This window comes from Cercospora kikuchii (assembly GCF_019650295.1).
Source record: "Cercospora kikuchii DNA, contig_00007, whole genome shotgun sequence".
NCBI lineage: Eukaryota > Fungi > Ascomycota > Dothideomycetes > Mycosphaerellales > Mycosphaerellaceae > Cercospora > Cercospora kikuchii.
The window spans coordinates 2,103,022-2,119,752 of record NW_025408588.1 but is presented as its reverse complement, the minus strand read 5'-3'; the positions used below and the strand labels follow the sequence as shown (position 1 = coordinate 2,119,752).

The window sequence follows — 16,731 nt, the reverse complement described above, 5'->3', positions numbered from 1 at the left end:
TTTTGAGAGCTTCACTGTCATTGAGATTCTCAACTTCCGAAAGGCCCCTCTGCAAAGATGTCATTCCAAGTTCTCCCCAGTCTGGGAACTGGACCGCGTTGACCGCTCAGTAAATCGAGAGCCCTCATTGAGCAAGAAACTGGAAAAGACAGGTCGCTTCTTCGAAATGACCTCTCTCTGATGAACTACTGATCAGAGTCCTCGCCAATCTGCATTATGGATGACTGCGACCGCCAAGATATTCCAGACGATGACCCGCGCTTTCCTCGGAAAGCAATACGCTTTTCTCCTTCTGACTCAAATATCAATCAGACATCTTGCGAATTTGCCAGATCGATGGCCTTGACCACCAACCTGCTCTGGGAAATGACCTACACTTTCCTCGGGAATCGACATGGTAATTACTCCGAACGACCTCTCTCTGAAGACTACTTTGGCCGTAAATATCACCAGTCTGGACGCAAAATCGCCTTGACCTTTCAGCTCTTCTAGAAATTTCTTCACACAGGCAGCCAGTATCGCTATGTCGTATGGTATGGACTTTCTCTAGAGTTCTCTTCACGCACGCATTCGACCTGATCCCTAGCTTCTCTCCGAGGACAACTCTGATCCGGTTTGCCACCCATCTGCGGACTGGATCGCGTTGGCCACTAAGCTATCCTGGAACCATACTGGCCACAAAAGTTGCCATGTCAGGTGGGCTCAAGAGTCTCTCAACGAATACCTCCAAGGCGAATCGCTCCAGATTCGTACATTGGATACCGCTGAATGCCAAAACATTCCAGAGCTACGATCCTACGTGTCACAGTCCTGCCGCTTTCTCTATGGACCCGCCTTGTTCGCAATACGGCCAAGCTCCAGATTGAGGGGCGTTGAACGCCGAGATTCTGGATGAGATACAACAACCTCAGCGCGAGACCGTCATGTCCGTAAGACGGGAAACACGTCTCCACGTATGTGATCAAGGCCAATTGCTCCGGATCTGCACGTTGGATTGCATCGGCTTACTCGACATCTTGGAGCTACGGCTAAACGTTCCATGATTTGGGCCTGTCTCTACAGATCTGTCTCATTCCTAGCGCTGCAATTTTGCAGATTGGGGAGCATTGACATTCGCACCGTTCTTGGATTTCCAGTTCGCAAACTGCCAAATTGCTGTTCCACGGATGATATCTCCGAGCTTTTATTCCATTCAACATGCGCATGATTCGCCGAAAGGACGGCATTGAGCTCTGAGCTGTCTTCGAAGGCCAAATCCTAGACTGCAAAACTCGCTATGTCACAGGGTCCCAACTATCTCTCTACAGATCCATCCTACTCAGCTTGCAAAGAGCCTGCAGATTCGATGGCACTGATCTCCTCGCTTATTGGAATGGCAACTACGCAAGCCGCGGAAATGGCTATGTCGCAGGGTTGAGACTATGTCTCCACGAGTGCATTTAGTTCAGCTTGCGGAGGATCAGCAGCATTAATGGCATTTATCGCTCAACCATCTCTGGAATTCAACTACCAAAGCTCCGAAAACCGCCATGTCACAAGGTCTAAAGTAGCTCTCTACAAATCGCCCACGCTCACCTTGCTCCGGATCTGCGGTGTTAGAGGCACTGGCCACCACGCTGTGCCGGAGATACAACCACTCAGGGCACGGATTCAGCTATGTCGCACAGGGCAGACCCGCATCTTCGCGAATACTTTCGTTTCAGCTTGCTAAAGATCCGAAGATCAAACAGCATTGAGCACTAAGCTGATCGAGAGACTCAATCATCCCAGCTAGCAAGACCGCTATGTCACAAGGTTCGAACTCCCTCTCCACCGCGCTACTCAGCTCACCCTGTTACGGATCTGCGGGCCGAATTGCGCTGGACATGGACTGAACCTGGAGACACGGATCCTTTGCGTAGTCGGAATTCGTCTCCAAGAACACATCTGGCTCCAAGTCTGGCGGATCTGCGGCTGGAATGGCCTTGACTGTCCAGCTTGCACGGAGAACTGGCTGAGATTAACGAATCGATATCCTTCTTCAATAGCAAATATGGTCTGCTTCGCGCCAGATCTGCGGATGGAATGGCTTCGACCGCTTACATGTCTTAGAGACGAAGTCCATTCTGACATCTCAAATCTTTCTCCACGAGCATTTTTGGTCCGACTCCCAGCGTTTCTGCGTTTGCAATGGCGTTCTTTGTCAAATTTACACGAAGATGCAGCTCCAAGTCATGGTTTGGTTCTTTTCTCCATGAAAATGCTACGACCGACTCAAAGCGCGACTGCGGATGAGGGGGCATTGATAGCAAAGCTGAATCTAGAGACATTCCACTGCGGTGTTCAGAATATCGCCATGTCAAATCCTCCAGAACGTGTCTCCAGGGGCGAATTTGGGTCGAACTGCAGCGAAGCTGTAGACTGGACAGCGTTGACCTGCCTGCTTTGTACTGAGAGACAGCTGCAAATTCTGCTACGACTTATTTCTCCCGAGAAACAGGTAATTCAGATCGCAGCGGAGCTGCAGATTCAATGGCGTTGACCGTCCCGCTAAAGCTGGAGCCACTGCACGGCGCTGTTCACGAAATTGCCATATTCGTCGATTTGACCCGTTTCTCAAGCAAATTCTTGCTCCAAACTGCCGCGGAGCTGCAGCCTGAATGCCGTTGATCGTCTCGCCATATCCGGAGGCCTCGCACTACGCTGTCTACAAAATCGCTACTTCAAGTCTTTTGACGGTTTCTCAACGGAAACTTTTGGCTCAGATCGCAAACCATCTGCAGATTGAGTTGCATCGATGACCAAACTCTGCTGGAAAACATCCTACTGAACCAGTTGCGAAATGGCTATGTCCCACGATCTCGACTGCTCTCCACGAAAACGTTTGGCGAGAATTGCCGCCGATCTGAAGATTGAGTTGCGTTGACTGGCAAGCTGTGTCCGGAATCATCCTGCTGAGCTATCCGTGAGACGGCTATTTCGAATGCTCTGACCCATGCTCTGGAAACGGTTATACTAGAGACCGTAGCGGAGCTGCAGACTGAACTACATTGACAACAAGCTACATTCTGAAACAATCCGCTGCACTATCCGCAAAATGGCTATGTCACACCATCTGGACCGCTCTCCAGCAACAATTTTGGGTCACATCGCAGCTGATTGGCACATTGAAATGCAGTAAATGTCTAGCTGGAGCCAGAGTCATCCCATGGAATGGCCAGCTAAATCGCTATGTCCTACGGCCTGACCCTTCTCCAGAAGTATTTCTGCTTGCTTTTGCCACGAACTTGCGCATCTACGAGCATTCAACGACATATAATCTCAGGGACATCCGCTGCAATGTCCTTGAAACCGCTATGTCTCACTATCTGAGCCTTTTCCTAGCAGAAGTCGGCGTCCCGTAATACTACGAAGATGCCAATTTAGCGGCGTTCAGGCACAGATTTTCCCAGAGATGCCTACTGCATTATCTATGAAATGGCGGTATTCGACGGTCGGAAGATTTACTCCATACATATGTTCAGTCGCTGCCGCCGCGGATCTTTCCACTGAAATGCATTGTCCGCTCGGCTTTTTCAGAAACATCCATTGCACAACTCTTGGAATCGCTATGTCCCGCGGTCTGGAGCCTCTCTCCGAGAGGAGTTCTGGTCAGGACCGCTGCAGACAAGCAGATCCAATGGCTCTTACTGCGAGACGTCTCTAGAAATATCCACTGCATACGCGAGAATGACAATGTGCATGGCCAAAATTGTCTCTCGGAAAGTACATTGAATCCCCAACGCGAAGCTTCTTCGGATCCAATGGCGCTGACCGCTCCGTGGATCTTGAGACAGAACACCATTCCTTGCGCGAAATGGCCATGTCCATGGATTGAAACGATACTCCGGCAACAGTGCCGGCTCGATTCGCTGCAGACAAACACACTAGATGGCTGGCAACAGCAGGTTCTTACAGAGGAGTCCACTGCCTAACCAACAAATGGCTATGTCCCATGCTCAGAACTCTCTCTCGAAACACACATTCATCCAAACTGCGATGCTTCTTCGGATTTCGTAGCGTTGACCGATAGCTGTATCTGGAAACAAGCAATCTTTCTTCCGCGAAATGGCTATGTCCGGCGGTCTGCAGCCTATCTCTAGCAATAGTTGCAGTGGGACTTCCGGTGCGGTTGCATATTGGATGCCATTCAATGGCAGATTCCTCTGGAACGATTAGCATATTTGTACCGATTTTCGCCATGTCGCAGAGATCAAGCCGTCGCTCCCTTACCACATTCAGCCCTGATCGGGCAGATGTGTACATCAGATGCCATTTAACGGCAGATTCTCTCGGAAAGCATGGCACGACTCGACTGATTTTGGCTATGTTGTATAGACTGAGCCGTCGTTCCATCGGTCGCTTGCGCCGTGACTGGGCAGATGCGCACATCAGGTGGCGTGCAATAGCGGATTCTGCTGGAGAGCATGGCATAATCCGATCGATTTTTCGCTATGTTTTATGGTTTGAATAGTCGCTCTATCAAGAGCTTCGGCCTTGATCGAGCGGATGTTTACATGAATTGGCATTTAGGGCAACTCACTCCTGGAGAGATGGGCAAAATTCGATCGATTTTCGCTATGTCTTGTGCTCCGAAACGTCGCTCTATCAACACCTTGAGCTTCGATCGGACCGATAGGTACATCAGATGGCATTCCAAAGACCTTTCTCCTGGAGACCTTGTCGAAATCCGATCAACTACGGCTATGTGCTATGATTTGAAGCTTTCTCCAGCAGCAGGCATGACAGAAAGTCCGCTGCATCTGTATAATGGATGGCATTCAGCGACCGAGTTTTGCGGAGAGAAAGGCAAATTTCGATCGATTTTCGTTATGTCGCACAGTTCAGGAGCTTTCTCCGGTAACAAGAGGAGTCGAGAGGCTGGGAAATCTGCACATCAGATGGCTTTCAAGGCAGCGTTTTCTCTGACGAGACTGACAGATTTTGATCAATTTCGCCATTTCATGCGCTTGCAACGCCTACTCCAGCAAGACGTATAGTAGCAGGTCCGGAGTATCTGCACATTCGTCGGTTCTGAACAGAAGATTTTGCTGGAGACTGGCCAGAACACGGTCGATTTTCGCTATGTCCCATGGTTCAAAGCCTTTCTCAAAGAGTGCCAATAGTCGAAAGTCAGGGTCGTCTGCACATTGGATGGCATTGGGGCATCTTTATGACAGAGTGAACGGCGATTTTCGATCGATTTCCACCATGTCCCTCGCTGGAAACGTCTTTTCTGGCGATGGGTGTGGTCCGCATTCCGAGACGTCTGCACATTCAGAACCATTCAAGCGTGAGTTCTGCCGGAGAAACGAGCAAAACCCATCGATTCTCGTTGTATCCCACGGCTTCAAACATCTCTCAAACAGCATGTATAGTCGCAACCCTCGCGCATCTGCACATTCAGAACCGTCCAGCAAGGTATTTTTCCGGAGCGATTGACAATATTCGTTCTCAAATCGCTACGTCCCCGTCTCTTCGCCTTGATTCAGCAACATACGTGGTCCGACATTCGGAGCATCCGGAGACTGGAGGCCTTCCAAAGACAAATTCTGGCGGAGAAGCTGTCAATATTCATTCTCGAATCGCTATGTCCACGCTCAGTTCAGCTAGTCCTACATCACATGTGGTCCGCAGTCCGGGGCATCGGGAGAACGCACGCCTTCGAACGACAGATTCTTGCGGAGAGACTGTCAATATACGTCCAGCAACCGCCATGTCCCACGATCTCGAAGCTGTTTCCAAACATATTCCTGAGCCAATTCTGGGGAATCTATATTTCAGAGACCGTCCAACATCATATTCTTGTGGAGATATTGGCAACATTAGCTCAAAATTGCTGGAAAATGGCTATGTCCTACAGTCTTGAACCTTTCTCCAAACATATTTCTGGCCAAGCTCTGGGGCATTTGCAGGTTGAGATGCATCGAACGATGGAATCTGCCAGAGAGAACGACAAAATGCCCTCAGAAATGGGTATGTCCCACCGTTCAGAATCCTACTCTGAGCATAGCTCTGGTAAGACTCTGCAGTATCTGCAGATTGGGCGCCTTATAATAACAAGATTTCCTAGAGAGCATACCAATTTGCACTTGAGATCGTTCAGAAACGGCTATGTCCACAGCTTATAGAACTTTCTCCAAGATTATTTCTGGCCACAGTCTGGACAATCTGCAGATTGAGCACCTTTAAATGATAAGATTTTGGAGAGAGACTGCGAATCTGCGCTAAAAATTGATCAGAAATGGCTATGTCCAACGCTTATCGATCTTTCTCTAGACGAGTTCTAGGTCAAAATCTGAAGCATCTGGAGATCAGGCTCCTTTCAACGAAGCATTCTTCTGGAGGAACTAGCAAATCAACGTCCGAAAATGGCTATGTCCAACGCTTTAACACCCCTTCCAGAAACATCTCTACTCCGCATCGCCACAGTTGAGCAGACCGGGGACCGTGCAACGACACATCTGAGCGGAGAAACCAGCAATATTCGTTCAAAACAGCATAAAAATCGCTATGTCCAACGGCGAAAACACTCTCTCTGAGAATAACTTTGCTCCATATTGCTACGGATCTGCACATTAAGAAGCATGCAGCGGACGACTCTCCTAGAGAGGCTAGTAAAATCCATACGAAAATCGCTATGTCCAATGCTCGGAAACCTGTCTCAAGGAACGGCTTCAGTTGGCATCGCTGCAGATCTGCAGATCAAGAAGCGTACTACGGCAGATCATTCAAGAGAGACCAGCAAAATTCGTACAAAAATGGCAAAATCTGTTCAGAAATCACTATGTCAAACGATCAAGACTCTGTCTCGAAGAATCGTTGTCGTCTGTATCGCCGCGGATCTGCAGATCCAAGAGCGTTCAGAGACAGATTCAGCTGGAGAAACAAGTAAAATTCGTCCAGAAATGGCAATATTCATTCGAAAATGACTATGTCAAACGCTCCAAAACCTGTCTCCAAGACTCGTTTCAGTCCGCATCGCCTAGTATCTGCATATTCAAGAGCGTTCAATGAGAGATTCTTCCAGAGAAACAAGCAGAATTTGCCCAGATATGGCTATGTCAAACGCTCAAAAACCTGTTTCCAAGAATCGTTCCGGTCCGCATCGCTGAAAATCCGCAGATCCGAGACCTTTCAACTGAAGATTCTTCCAGAAATGCTAGCAAGATTCGTTCAAAAATAGCGATATTCATTCCAAAATCGCTATGTCGAATGCTCAAAGACCCTCTCTCTGAAAATAATCTTGGTTAATGTCGCTGCGGATCTGCAGATTTGAGACCTTCGAACTGAAGATTCTTCCAGAGATACTAGCAATATCGCATGAAAATGACAGATTTAATTCCAAAGTGGTTATGTCTAGTGCTTGAAGATCCTCCCTCTGGACAAATATTTGATCGATTTAGCTGTGGATCTGTAAATTGGGAAGCGTTGAACGGATAATTCTTCCAGAGACACAAGCCGAATTCGATCAAAATAGGGAAAATGATTCAAATGTCGCTATATCTAGTGCTCAAAAAAACGTCACTTTGGAAAAACATTCAGTCAACATCGCTGCGGATATGTACATTGAGCCGCAGTGAACGGGAGATTATTTCAGAGATAGAGGCCAAATTGTTTCCAAAATAGCGAAGATTCGATCAAAATCGCTATGTCCAATGCTTCAAAGACGCCTCTCTGGAACCATTTGTGGCCCACGTCGCTGTGTATCTCTCAATTGAGCAGCATCCAACGTGCAAAACATCTAGAGAGACCGAGAAAATTCGTTCAAATCTCGCTATGTCCGGTCCCCAAGACACTTACTCTAGGAAATTATGTGGTTCATGTCGCCTCGCATTTGTCGATTGAGCAGCGTCCAACGGGAAATTCTTCCAGAGATATGGGCCAGAGCCGACGATTAAGGCAGTCTAAGGCAGCAAACTGAGGCTAACTGAGGCATATGCATCGACATATGGCAAGGCATGTGAAGGCTTCAATGATTTATTGGCTTGTAAGGGACGAGCATGTGAGCCATCACAGGTCATTATACAGCGGATCTAAACACAGTAGAGCACACACATGACAGAGTAGAGAACGAGTATGACACAGTAGAGAACGCATGTGACACAGTAGATAGAGAACAACACAACATGGTGAAACAGGGAGAAATTACTGCTAGATCCCCGATCAAGGGGAACATTCATGCATTCAGTCGTATCTTCGTGAGCTCATGTAGGAGGCATCTGCCCGCAGGCGGCGTCCACACCAAGCAGCAGACCAAATCTACTGCATTCTAGTGCAAGCAGATGTATGTTGTATGGAGTGCGATAGAGAAGAGCGCTACTCGTCATCCTCATCCTTGACGACCGAGTCAGACTTCTTGGTAGTCTTGGCCTTCTTGGTCTTCGGGGCGGCAGCCTCCTCCTCACCGTCCTCCTTGTCCTCCGCAGCCTTCTTCGGGGCCTTGCGCTTGGTGGTGGTCTTCTTGATTGGAGTTGGGTCAGCGGCAGCGAAGCCGCCGTACTGCTCTTCGGCCGTCTTCTTCAGCTTGGCAAACTTCTGACTACATATGAGATTAGCATGTGGTAAGGTGACGGTCAGGGGCACACATGTTAAGCACGTACCGAAGTGCGTTTCCGACGTAGTCGTCGGTACCGCTCTGCGTGTTGAGCATCTGCGCGACCTGGTCCCAGTTTGGGGTGACGGGGTTGGCAGTGATGATAGCCAGCAGGAACTGGCGCTCCTTGGTCTCGTCCCAGTTGACAGGCATGATGATGGTAGTGTGTTGGTGTTGTTGTAAGTGGACGAGGTTGTGTTGGAGTAGTGTTGTGGTGGAAGGAGGCGCGGTTGTGTGTTGATGTTTGGGTGTTGGGGGAAAGAAAGCTGAAGCAGAAGAAATAGAAGAAAGTCGGGGCACGGTCAAAGTGGAGCACGAGCAAAATTTCTGCCTGTGTGTGACACGTGCTATTGCCTGAGCATGCACGGCCAATAAGGACTCACTGTTTGCCTATTTTAACGGGCAGAGCAGGTCCGCACGCGCGTGAAACCGGGATTAGAACGCCTTCACATGTCCAGGAGAGCTCATATTGGCCAATGGGGACGCATAGAGCGGGCTCTACGATGCTCTGTAGCTTTCTTACGCGCTCAAAATGAGCTTCACTTTAGCTATGCACATGCTGGGTGTTGTGGAGCAGACGCGCAGATCAATCATGGGGGCCCCGAGAAGTCACGCGAACGATGAACCACACAAACATGCCTCCGGGGCCTTCTCCGACACATTTTTACGGTGGGAATCAAAGAGCACAATACATAGAGGGAAGATGTGGTTTTCAGTATCAATTTGACCGTCAGGTCATCTTCATCTACTCAAGATCCGCACGGCGGAATCTGCTCGTATGTCCTGTAGCTGCTCGTTTCGTGCCGTCCTTATGCCCCAAGCACTCTCCGTCCAAGACGCCCAATCCTCAGTTCTGTAGAGCTTGCGCCTGACGAAGAAGTGTCACGTAGCGATCCGCCTAGTCATCGCCATTGCTATCCTCAACCTCAGACTTGACCTTCTTGGCCGGAGCCTTGTCCTCGTCCTCCTCCTCGGTGTTGCGCTCGACCTCCTTCGCCTTGCGCTTGCCAGCGGCGCTGCGAGGCTTAGCAGGTGTCTCGGTGACAGCCTTGGAGAGACCGCGCTTGGCTGGTGTCTTTGGTGGAGCGCCGTCAGTGCTGGTCGGCTCACCGAACTGGGTCTTCGCGGCAGCCTTGAGCTTCTTGAGCTTTTGCCTGTGAGGTCGACGGTCAGTTTCAATGGTTCGGCGGTGATGGGGAATGATCAGTGATGGACTTACTTGATGGCTTCCTCCGTGACGCCTTCGCCCATGTCGTTTGCGACTTGGGCCCATGGTGGCGACGGCTGGGTGTGGTGGATTATGAGCAGCAAGAGCTGCTTCTCCTTCGCGTCGTCCCAGGTGACAGGCATGGTGGATGTGTGCTGTTGTGTTGTTGTGTTGGTGTGCGGTTGAGTGTTGTGTTTGGGGCGCAGAGTTGTGCGATTGAATGTTGTGGGTGAGAAGAAAGAGAGAGAAGGGGAGAGCAGCAGCTGGAAATTATTTTGTGCCCCAAATTAGGTTTTGGTGTGCTACAGTGAGCAAGACTGAGTCCTGTCAACCCTGACCAATCGGTCAATTTGCTCCCTCAAATCCCCTCTAATGCCACATGATGCCCTCTGAAGTGATGGCTCCTACAAGCAGTGACGCGCAGTGAGTACAATGATGGGGGAGAATCGGGTGTGCTAACTCTTTGGCTTGCTCAGGGCGAGCCTTCAGATATGGTCTTCTTCCTCCTTAACACGCTTGATCGATTCCTCCTCGCCCTCGACGCCGCCATCGCCCTCTGCATCGTCCACAGCCATCTTGTCAGCCTTGCGCTTCGAACCCGACTTGACGGTACCCTCGCCAGTCGTCTTCTTCGTGAGACCTTTGCCAGCTTTGGCCCCGGCCTTGGGCTTGGTCTCTTCACCGTTGCCAACGTCGCCAGCCTCTCCGAACTCCTCCTTCGCTTTGATCTTCAGGAAGTTGAACTGCTGACTACCACTCAGTTAGCGGCGCAAGGCAGCGCATCTCGATCCTCCCTTACCGAACGGCCGAACCAGTGCAGCCTTCATTCATTGCAGCTGCGACCTTGTCCCAGTTGGGGGTTGAGATTGTCGACAGGTGGATTACAGCCAGGAGCAGCTGCTTGTGACGAGCGTCGTCCCACTTTGCTGGTGGCATGGTGGCAGCGATTGATGGGGCTTACGGTGTGAAAGAGGCAGTGCTGATTTGGGATATGTTGTTCGACTAGAATGGTGGTGGGGATAGTCGGTGTGTCGCGTCGGAAGTGGAAGGGGGTCGTTTTGCTATAGCTTTGGCGATGCAAGATCAAGAAGTGAAGCACACCAGCTTCAACGGCGCAGGGGCAACTTCACTTGAGGTCTGTCCGCGATAGCAAGCCATGAAGTGTTGGAGCTCCAACTGTTGCTAAGCTTGCAGACGTCGCTCGATCGCAGGGCAAAATGATGGAGCAGGGCGCAGAGTGGCGGGCAGCTGCTGGGACCTCAACTCATGAGGGTATTTGCGGATGCGGACAACGATCGGGGTTGTAGAGCAGCCGGAGCCCTTTGGTCGCCTGAAAGTGAGGTGCATCAATCCTAGAAATCACCACCACAGCGTGCTCCCGAGTGCTGGGCCTGCTGGCACAGTAATCTGCCGCCGGCTAAGGGTGTCTACACATGGAAGCTAAGCGCGCTCACCTGAGTCGATCATCGCATGAAAGACACCGAACTGCTGCCACTTACTACCAGAGGCCTTTCGCTGTCCTGCCGTCCACACAGCCGTTGAGTCTGGTGCTTTCTCCTAAGAGGACTGAAAAGTGAACGAGGTCCTCATCACTCTACGGCCATGCTTGTCAGCATCCCTCTCCCGTTCGCCGCGGCGACTCCTGTAAAACACCAGATGTACATTGCGGCACTTTGTAAACAGTGTTGGAGACTGGGCCTTGGGAGAAGGATGGGTGTGAAGTTCGGACACCCTGCTGCGAAAACGTCCGTGCTCGCGTCTTAGCGCGAATCTTCTGCCAGGACAACCCAGATCTTCGGGACGCGTCAGACCACTGCGACTCCCAATGCTGCATCGTCTTATCGTCTTGTAAACATCATTGTTGACTTCAAGGAAATTGCATAGATATGACATAGGCCTCCGATGGCAGGTGAAAGCAAAACACAGCTGCAAGAGCGCTGGAATTATCTCTACAAAGAGTACCTTCCAGCGTTAGCCAAAGCACGAGACGAATCCCAGCCCACTTGGCCCGTCTTCCTAGATCATTGCTTTGCGCGAATCGTGCTGGACAATGCTGTCGGTGTGGACAAGCCATGGACCGAAGTGCTCAAGTCACCGGCCTACAAACACATGTCCGAAGAGCAGCTAGGGACTGCAATTGAACTTGCCGAGAAGATAGCTCAAGGTGGTGCAAATCTGGTCGAGCTAGACGAGCACAGCCTACAGTTACGCGGGAAGCAGAGCAAGAAACGAAAGGCCGCAGACAATACCTCCAATGATGCGGACGCGACTGTGAAACAGCCGGCTAAGAAGAGCAAGAACAAGAGCACTGATCCGACGGTCTCATCTTACTTCCTCCCGGTATCGAGCCCTATGCGCAACACGAAAGCAGAAATCAGCGACGAGGAGTTGCAGGAAGCAAAAGTCAAGGCTGGAGAGGATTACGATATGTCTGTCCAAGTCAAGCGCATCCAAGGATCAGACTTGACTGCGTTCAAAAAGAAGATCTTAACCATGTTGACTGAGATTCCACGCGGCCGCTGGTCAACATATGGAGCCATGTCAGATTATCTGAACGACAAGCATTCGAAGACCTGTGCTCGCGCAGTGGGAAGTGCGATCAAGAATAATCCATTTGCGCCTGAAGTGCCTTGCCACAGAATCCTTGCTGCTGACCGCACGATCGGCGGCTTCAAGTGTGGTGGATGGGGAGAGAGTGGGAAATACGCTCACGAAAAGCACCAGCTGCTCAAAGACGAAGGTGTTAAGTTTGACTCCAGCATGAAGGTCAAGGGCTCTCCGTTTCGGGATTTCAGTGTATAAACGCGTCTCGACACAAATTTCCATCAAGTCCTTGAAGTCGTCATCGACCTTTGCGGACAAAATTTTCGTCGACGATCGAGCAATCTGCCAATTCGATCTGGCGAGGCTTTGATGCGACAACCTTTCGGGCTTTACTACACCACATCCCGGTCATCCACAGAGCACTTTGTCTCGATTTATGGTAAACGATCAGGCTTGATAGCACGAAGCCTTGGAGAATTTCTGGACTGTCCCCACACGGGAGGGTGGATTGTGCGGGGTCTGGGACTGGCTTTCCAATTCAAGAACTGGCTTCTCTCTCCATGACCCCGTTCCGTCACTACTCCTAGTAGCGACCGCGGGGTAACTTGCCTTACCAGCTCCAAAAGATGCCGAAACCGCCGCAAATTGCTGTAGGAGCACTATCTCCACAACATGGAGTGCATGAGTTCCTCTGTTTCTGGAGCCGCACTGGTGTGCCGTTTTATTAACATATGCTGTGATTGGGCTCACGGTCTAGGACTGAGTAACACCGGCCACAATTTGCCCGACAGGATCACGGCCCTGACCACTTTCCACATGCTGTCCACAGAAGCAGGAATGCACCAGGGACAAAGCTAGCAGCGGCAGTCTGCATTCGTGCATGCCGTCCGCAGGTCAAGATTGCCACAGGGCCGATTGACTGCAACCGACGAGCATGCCTATAAGTTGCATGCGCTTCACAGTCTTACCTTCTCTTCACGAATTGATCTCAATCCCTTATTAGCACCATGGCTACATTACAAACAACTCCAGTGCCTGCACACCAATTAGTGTACGAGCCAAATAGCCTACCAAAGCTTCGATCAAACTATGGAGACTTCCTCGATCATAACTCCGTCGCCTGGATGCGAGAAACCACAATCGATACCCCAGTCGAAGAGATGCGTCAACGCTTCGAACAAGACGGCTACATCTTCGTAAAAGGCGTCATGCCTCGTGAAGATGTTCTCGACATGCGGGAAGCCTACTTTTCACACATGCAACCCACTGGCATTCTGAAACCAGGCACATCACCCCGCGAAGGAATCTTCGACGACACCCAGGACCCCATAGCACAGCACGGCGTAGGCGGAAGAGACCTGCCAGAAGATCGACTCAAAGTCGACAAATTAGTGTCAGCTCACACTCATCCGATCTACAAAGCTTTTCTCGAACATCCCAAACTTCGCCAATTTGTTCGAGATTTCATGGGCTGGAAGAAAGATGTCCTTGTTACCCGAACTCTACTACGACATAATGTCCCCAACGGTTTCAGTACTGGAATCCACTACGATAAGATCTTCCTCCGAGCGGGTGAAGCTGAGTTCTTGACTGCTTGGGTTCCGATCGGTGACTGCTCGCCCACGGGGGGAGGATTGATGTATTTGGAGAATAGCACAGATATTGGACTCGCGATGGAAGCAGATTTCACCAAACGAGCGGAGTCATTCACGAAGGAGGAGAGGATTAATGGGTTTAATCAGAACATGATGAGGGATGGGCAGCTCTCGCATGACGCGGCGAAGTTGACAAGGGAGATTGAAGATGGGAGACATGGTGGGGAGAGGAGGGCGAGAAGGTGGATCGTGGCGAATTATGAAGCTGGGGATGTGGTGTTTCAGTAAGTTTGATCGTTGCACAGTGGTCACGAACATGTGCTAATATGCTACGACAGCAACCCTTACATGATCCATGGAGCCATCAAGAACGATGACCCCGCGGGCAGGATTCGACTGAGTACTGATCTCAGATTCTACGAAGAAGGCAGTGACCTCGATACAAGATGGATGCGAGGCGTCTGGACACCCGATGACGGGTTGTAGGATAGGACAAGAATTACAGGGCTAATACTTCGAATACATACGTCAATATTGCAGTGACTGCGAATTCCAACCAGGGGTATCAATGCTTGCTGCTGAGTTTTCACGTCCACCATAAATCAGGTCGTTCCATCGATGCTCAGCGTGATGCTATTGGCCACGCCTGGCTTCGCGAGACAATTTTCGCGCTGTATGCTTCTCACGCGACCGACTATCCTCTCTCCCGCGGGCCTCGGTGCGACTACCTTTGCGTCTGGGAGAGCGAGGTGCAGCGGGACCAAGCAGTATCGATCTGGTCTTGTTGTACAATTGCTCTGTTGCCAAGAATGGCCAAACGAAAACGCTGTACGCCATCTTCAGAGGAAAGGCAATGATACTGCTCAGCGTCGACAGCCCAGTCGCAACTATGCCAGGGTTCTGCGAATGCTGTGCGGCGACAGCAGCAAGACTGAGAGCCTCTTGCAGGCGCGTCTCTAATGATCCTAATCGTTGCTCCACGTTCATGCCCATCGTCAGGGTTCGTTTCTCATATCGTCGTAAGGCTCGGTCTAGGCTATCTAGACGATTATCGTAACGTTTGGAAATCTCATTCGACATGTCGTTGATATCCGTCTTTTGTGCCATGTTCATCGTCGGAGGGACGATGGCGTGGTCAGACAGTCGAGCCTCTAGATCTGTGATTCGCTCGGCAAGCTTGTTGATTGTGCTCTTCTCGCCAAGTGCTGATGCGAAGGGGTCGTCTACCCCTGTGACTGTTCGCTGAAGGTGTAGCGTGCGATTCGTGATCAGGCGTACGATTTGGCGTACTGGACGTATTTCGGCCGCAAGTAAGAAGATGGACAGGTTGTAGTCGGAGACTAATCCGTTGCTCGGCCCGGAAAGCTGCGCACGAATAACGTGCAGCAGGTAGGCAGCCAACATAGGGAAGACAAATGTGCCGCCCAGAGCCAACAACTCTTGCTTGCGAAGACTAGCAGCAGCTTCTTCTTGCCTGCTGATCTGTCGTATACTTGACGGCTCCTTGTGTTCCGTTGATGCTTTTGGCGACTCGCCAGCAGACGAGGCAGTCTCGATAGCGGTCTCATCCTCAAGGTCATCCTCGTCGAGGTCCGGCAGTGTATCCCGCCGCAGCGTTTGAGCAGAGTAGTACCAGTCCCAAGGCAGCCGTATACTCCAGTTCATGAATATAGCCGCCAGCCCGATCAGCAGCACATCTGTTACGAAGGCGCTTCCGTTGTTGAAGAACAGTCCCCCCAGCGCTGGCAGCAGTGCAAACGCTAGCGGAGAGGAGTGCCAGTTCGTCATCTCGTTCTCTTCGTCATCCGCGCGTCTCTTGCTCGTCCGAGGGTTGATGTAGTCGTCGGTGAAGAATCGGGTCGCTTCGTCAATGCTGGAGAGCGATATCAAGGATGATCGCCGTCGAGGCTGTAGCGACGGCCGCGGCGAGGGCGATAGGCCATCGCTGGACTGTCGGTGGGGTATACGCGAGCGGATCGTCGCAGCATTGGCTGGTGTTGCTGAGGTGCTTGCATTCCTCGCCGCGGTGGTGGAGGTGGTGGCCGCTCTCGCCGGAGGTCTGGGTTCAATGTCGGCCATGCTGGCGTGGGCTGACGTCGCGTCTCATGGGAACTCTCGCACGAGTCGCGCGACGGCTGGGGGAGTCAAGTATAAGGCTGGCGCATTTGTTCGGGCAGGGTGGAGTCTGGTGACAGCGAGGTGTGGTCATTGCCAGACCCGACCACCGCCATCTGCTGCAGTCCCGCGTCCTCCCACAACGCTCCGAACCTGGCGCCGCGGCTCTGCACTGGTCGTGCTTGCTGTTCTGCGGTCGGGAAGTCTATTGCTTCTGGCGTGGCGCGCCAAGCATCGGCAGGTGATCCCATTTCTCGTTCGCGCAGTGCCCACCTTTCGGACGCGATGAGCGCACAACACATCAGTTGGGTGTCACGCAGAGTGTGCACGTCGAATCACAGTCACCGCAGCCAAGATACGCCTCTGCCACGATGAGACCGTTGTGCGGGTGATCGCCATGCAGATTGTCGGTCCGCTGCCCGATCGCAGTAACCACACTCCTTTCACATGCTCGGGGCCAGCACACGGGCATTGACGCGTCCGACTGCCGCATCCAATAACACCTCCACTGTACCGCCCTGCAGGAACAATGCGTTCACGCATGCAAATGTACGGCAGGCGAAGTGTTGGGTCCAGTGAGGATGTGCCTCACGAAAATGGTTGAGGCATCGCTCAGCTGAGACGCACTCCCATGGCTCACGCAAGACTTTACTTTT

At 51.3% G+C, this 16,731-nt stretch overlaps 6 protein-coding genes across 6 annotated transcripts; 2 read left to right on the top strand and 4 right to left on the bottom strand.

Annotated features, from left to right (window-relative positions):
- Positions 1-8,337: 8,337 nt before the first annotated feature.
- CKM354_001092100 (uncharacterized protein) lies at positions 8,338-8,767 on the bottom strand (the record flags this gene model as incomplete). Its single annotated transcript, XM_044806393.1, has 2 exons — positions 8,338-8,560; positions 8,622-8,767. 2 exons carry the CDS (start codon positions 8,765-8,767, stop codon positions 8,338-8,340), a joined length of 369 nt encoding a protein of 122 aa, XP_044662328.1.
- Positions 8,768-9,512: 745 nt separating this feature from the next.
- On the bottom strand, positions 9,513-9,964 carry CKM354_001092000 (uncharacterized protein; the record flags this gene model as incomplete). Its single annotated transcript, XM_044806392.1, has 2 exons — positions 9,513-9,768; positions 9,834-9,964. 2 exons carry the CDS (start codon positions 9,962-9,964, stop codon positions 9,513-9,515), a joined length of 387 nt encoding a protein of 128 aa, XP_044662327.1.
- Positions 9,965-10,306: 342 nt separating this feature from the next.
- Positions 10,307-10,757, bottom strand: CKM354_001091900 (uncharacterized protein; the record flags this gene model as incomplete). Its single annotated transcript, XM_044806391.1, has 2 exons — positions 10,307-10,571; positions 10,621-10,757. The coding sequence occupies 2 exons, from the start codon at positions 10,755-10,757 to the stop codon at positions 10,307-10,309; spliced, it is 402 nt and encodes a 133-aa protein (XP_044662326.1).
- Positions 10,758-11,723: 966 nt separating this feature from the next.
- On the top strand, positions 11,724-12,623 carry CKM354_001091800 (uncharacterized protein; the record flags this gene model as incomplete). Its single annotated transcript, XM_044806390.1, has 1 exon — positions 11,724-12,623. One exon carries the CDS (start codon positions 11,724-11,726, stop codon positions 12,621-12,623), a length of 900 nt encoding a protein of 299 aa, XP_044662325.1.
- A 749-nt stretch (positions 12,624-13,372) lies between these two features.
- CKM354_001091700 (uncharacterized protein) lies at positions 13,373-14,446 on the top strand (the record flags this gene model as incomplete). The annotated part of the gene is made up of 2 exons (XM_044806389.1): positions 13,373-14,244; positions 14,299-14,446. 2 exons carry the CDS (start codon positions 13,373-13,375, stop codon positions 14,444-14,446), a joined length of 1,020 nt encoding a protein of 339 aa, XP_044662324.1.
- Positions 14,447-14,593: 147 nt separating this feature from the next.
- On the bottom strand, positions 14,594-16,039 carry CKM354_001091600 (uncharacterized protein; the record flags this gene model as incomplete). The annotated part of the gene is made up of 1 exon (XM_044806388.1): positions 14,594-16,039. One exon carries the CDS (start codon positions 16,037-16,039, stop codon positions 14,594-14,596), a length of 1,446 nt encoding a protein of 481 aa, XP_044662323.1.
- Positions 16,040-16,731: the final 692 nt, after the last annotated feature.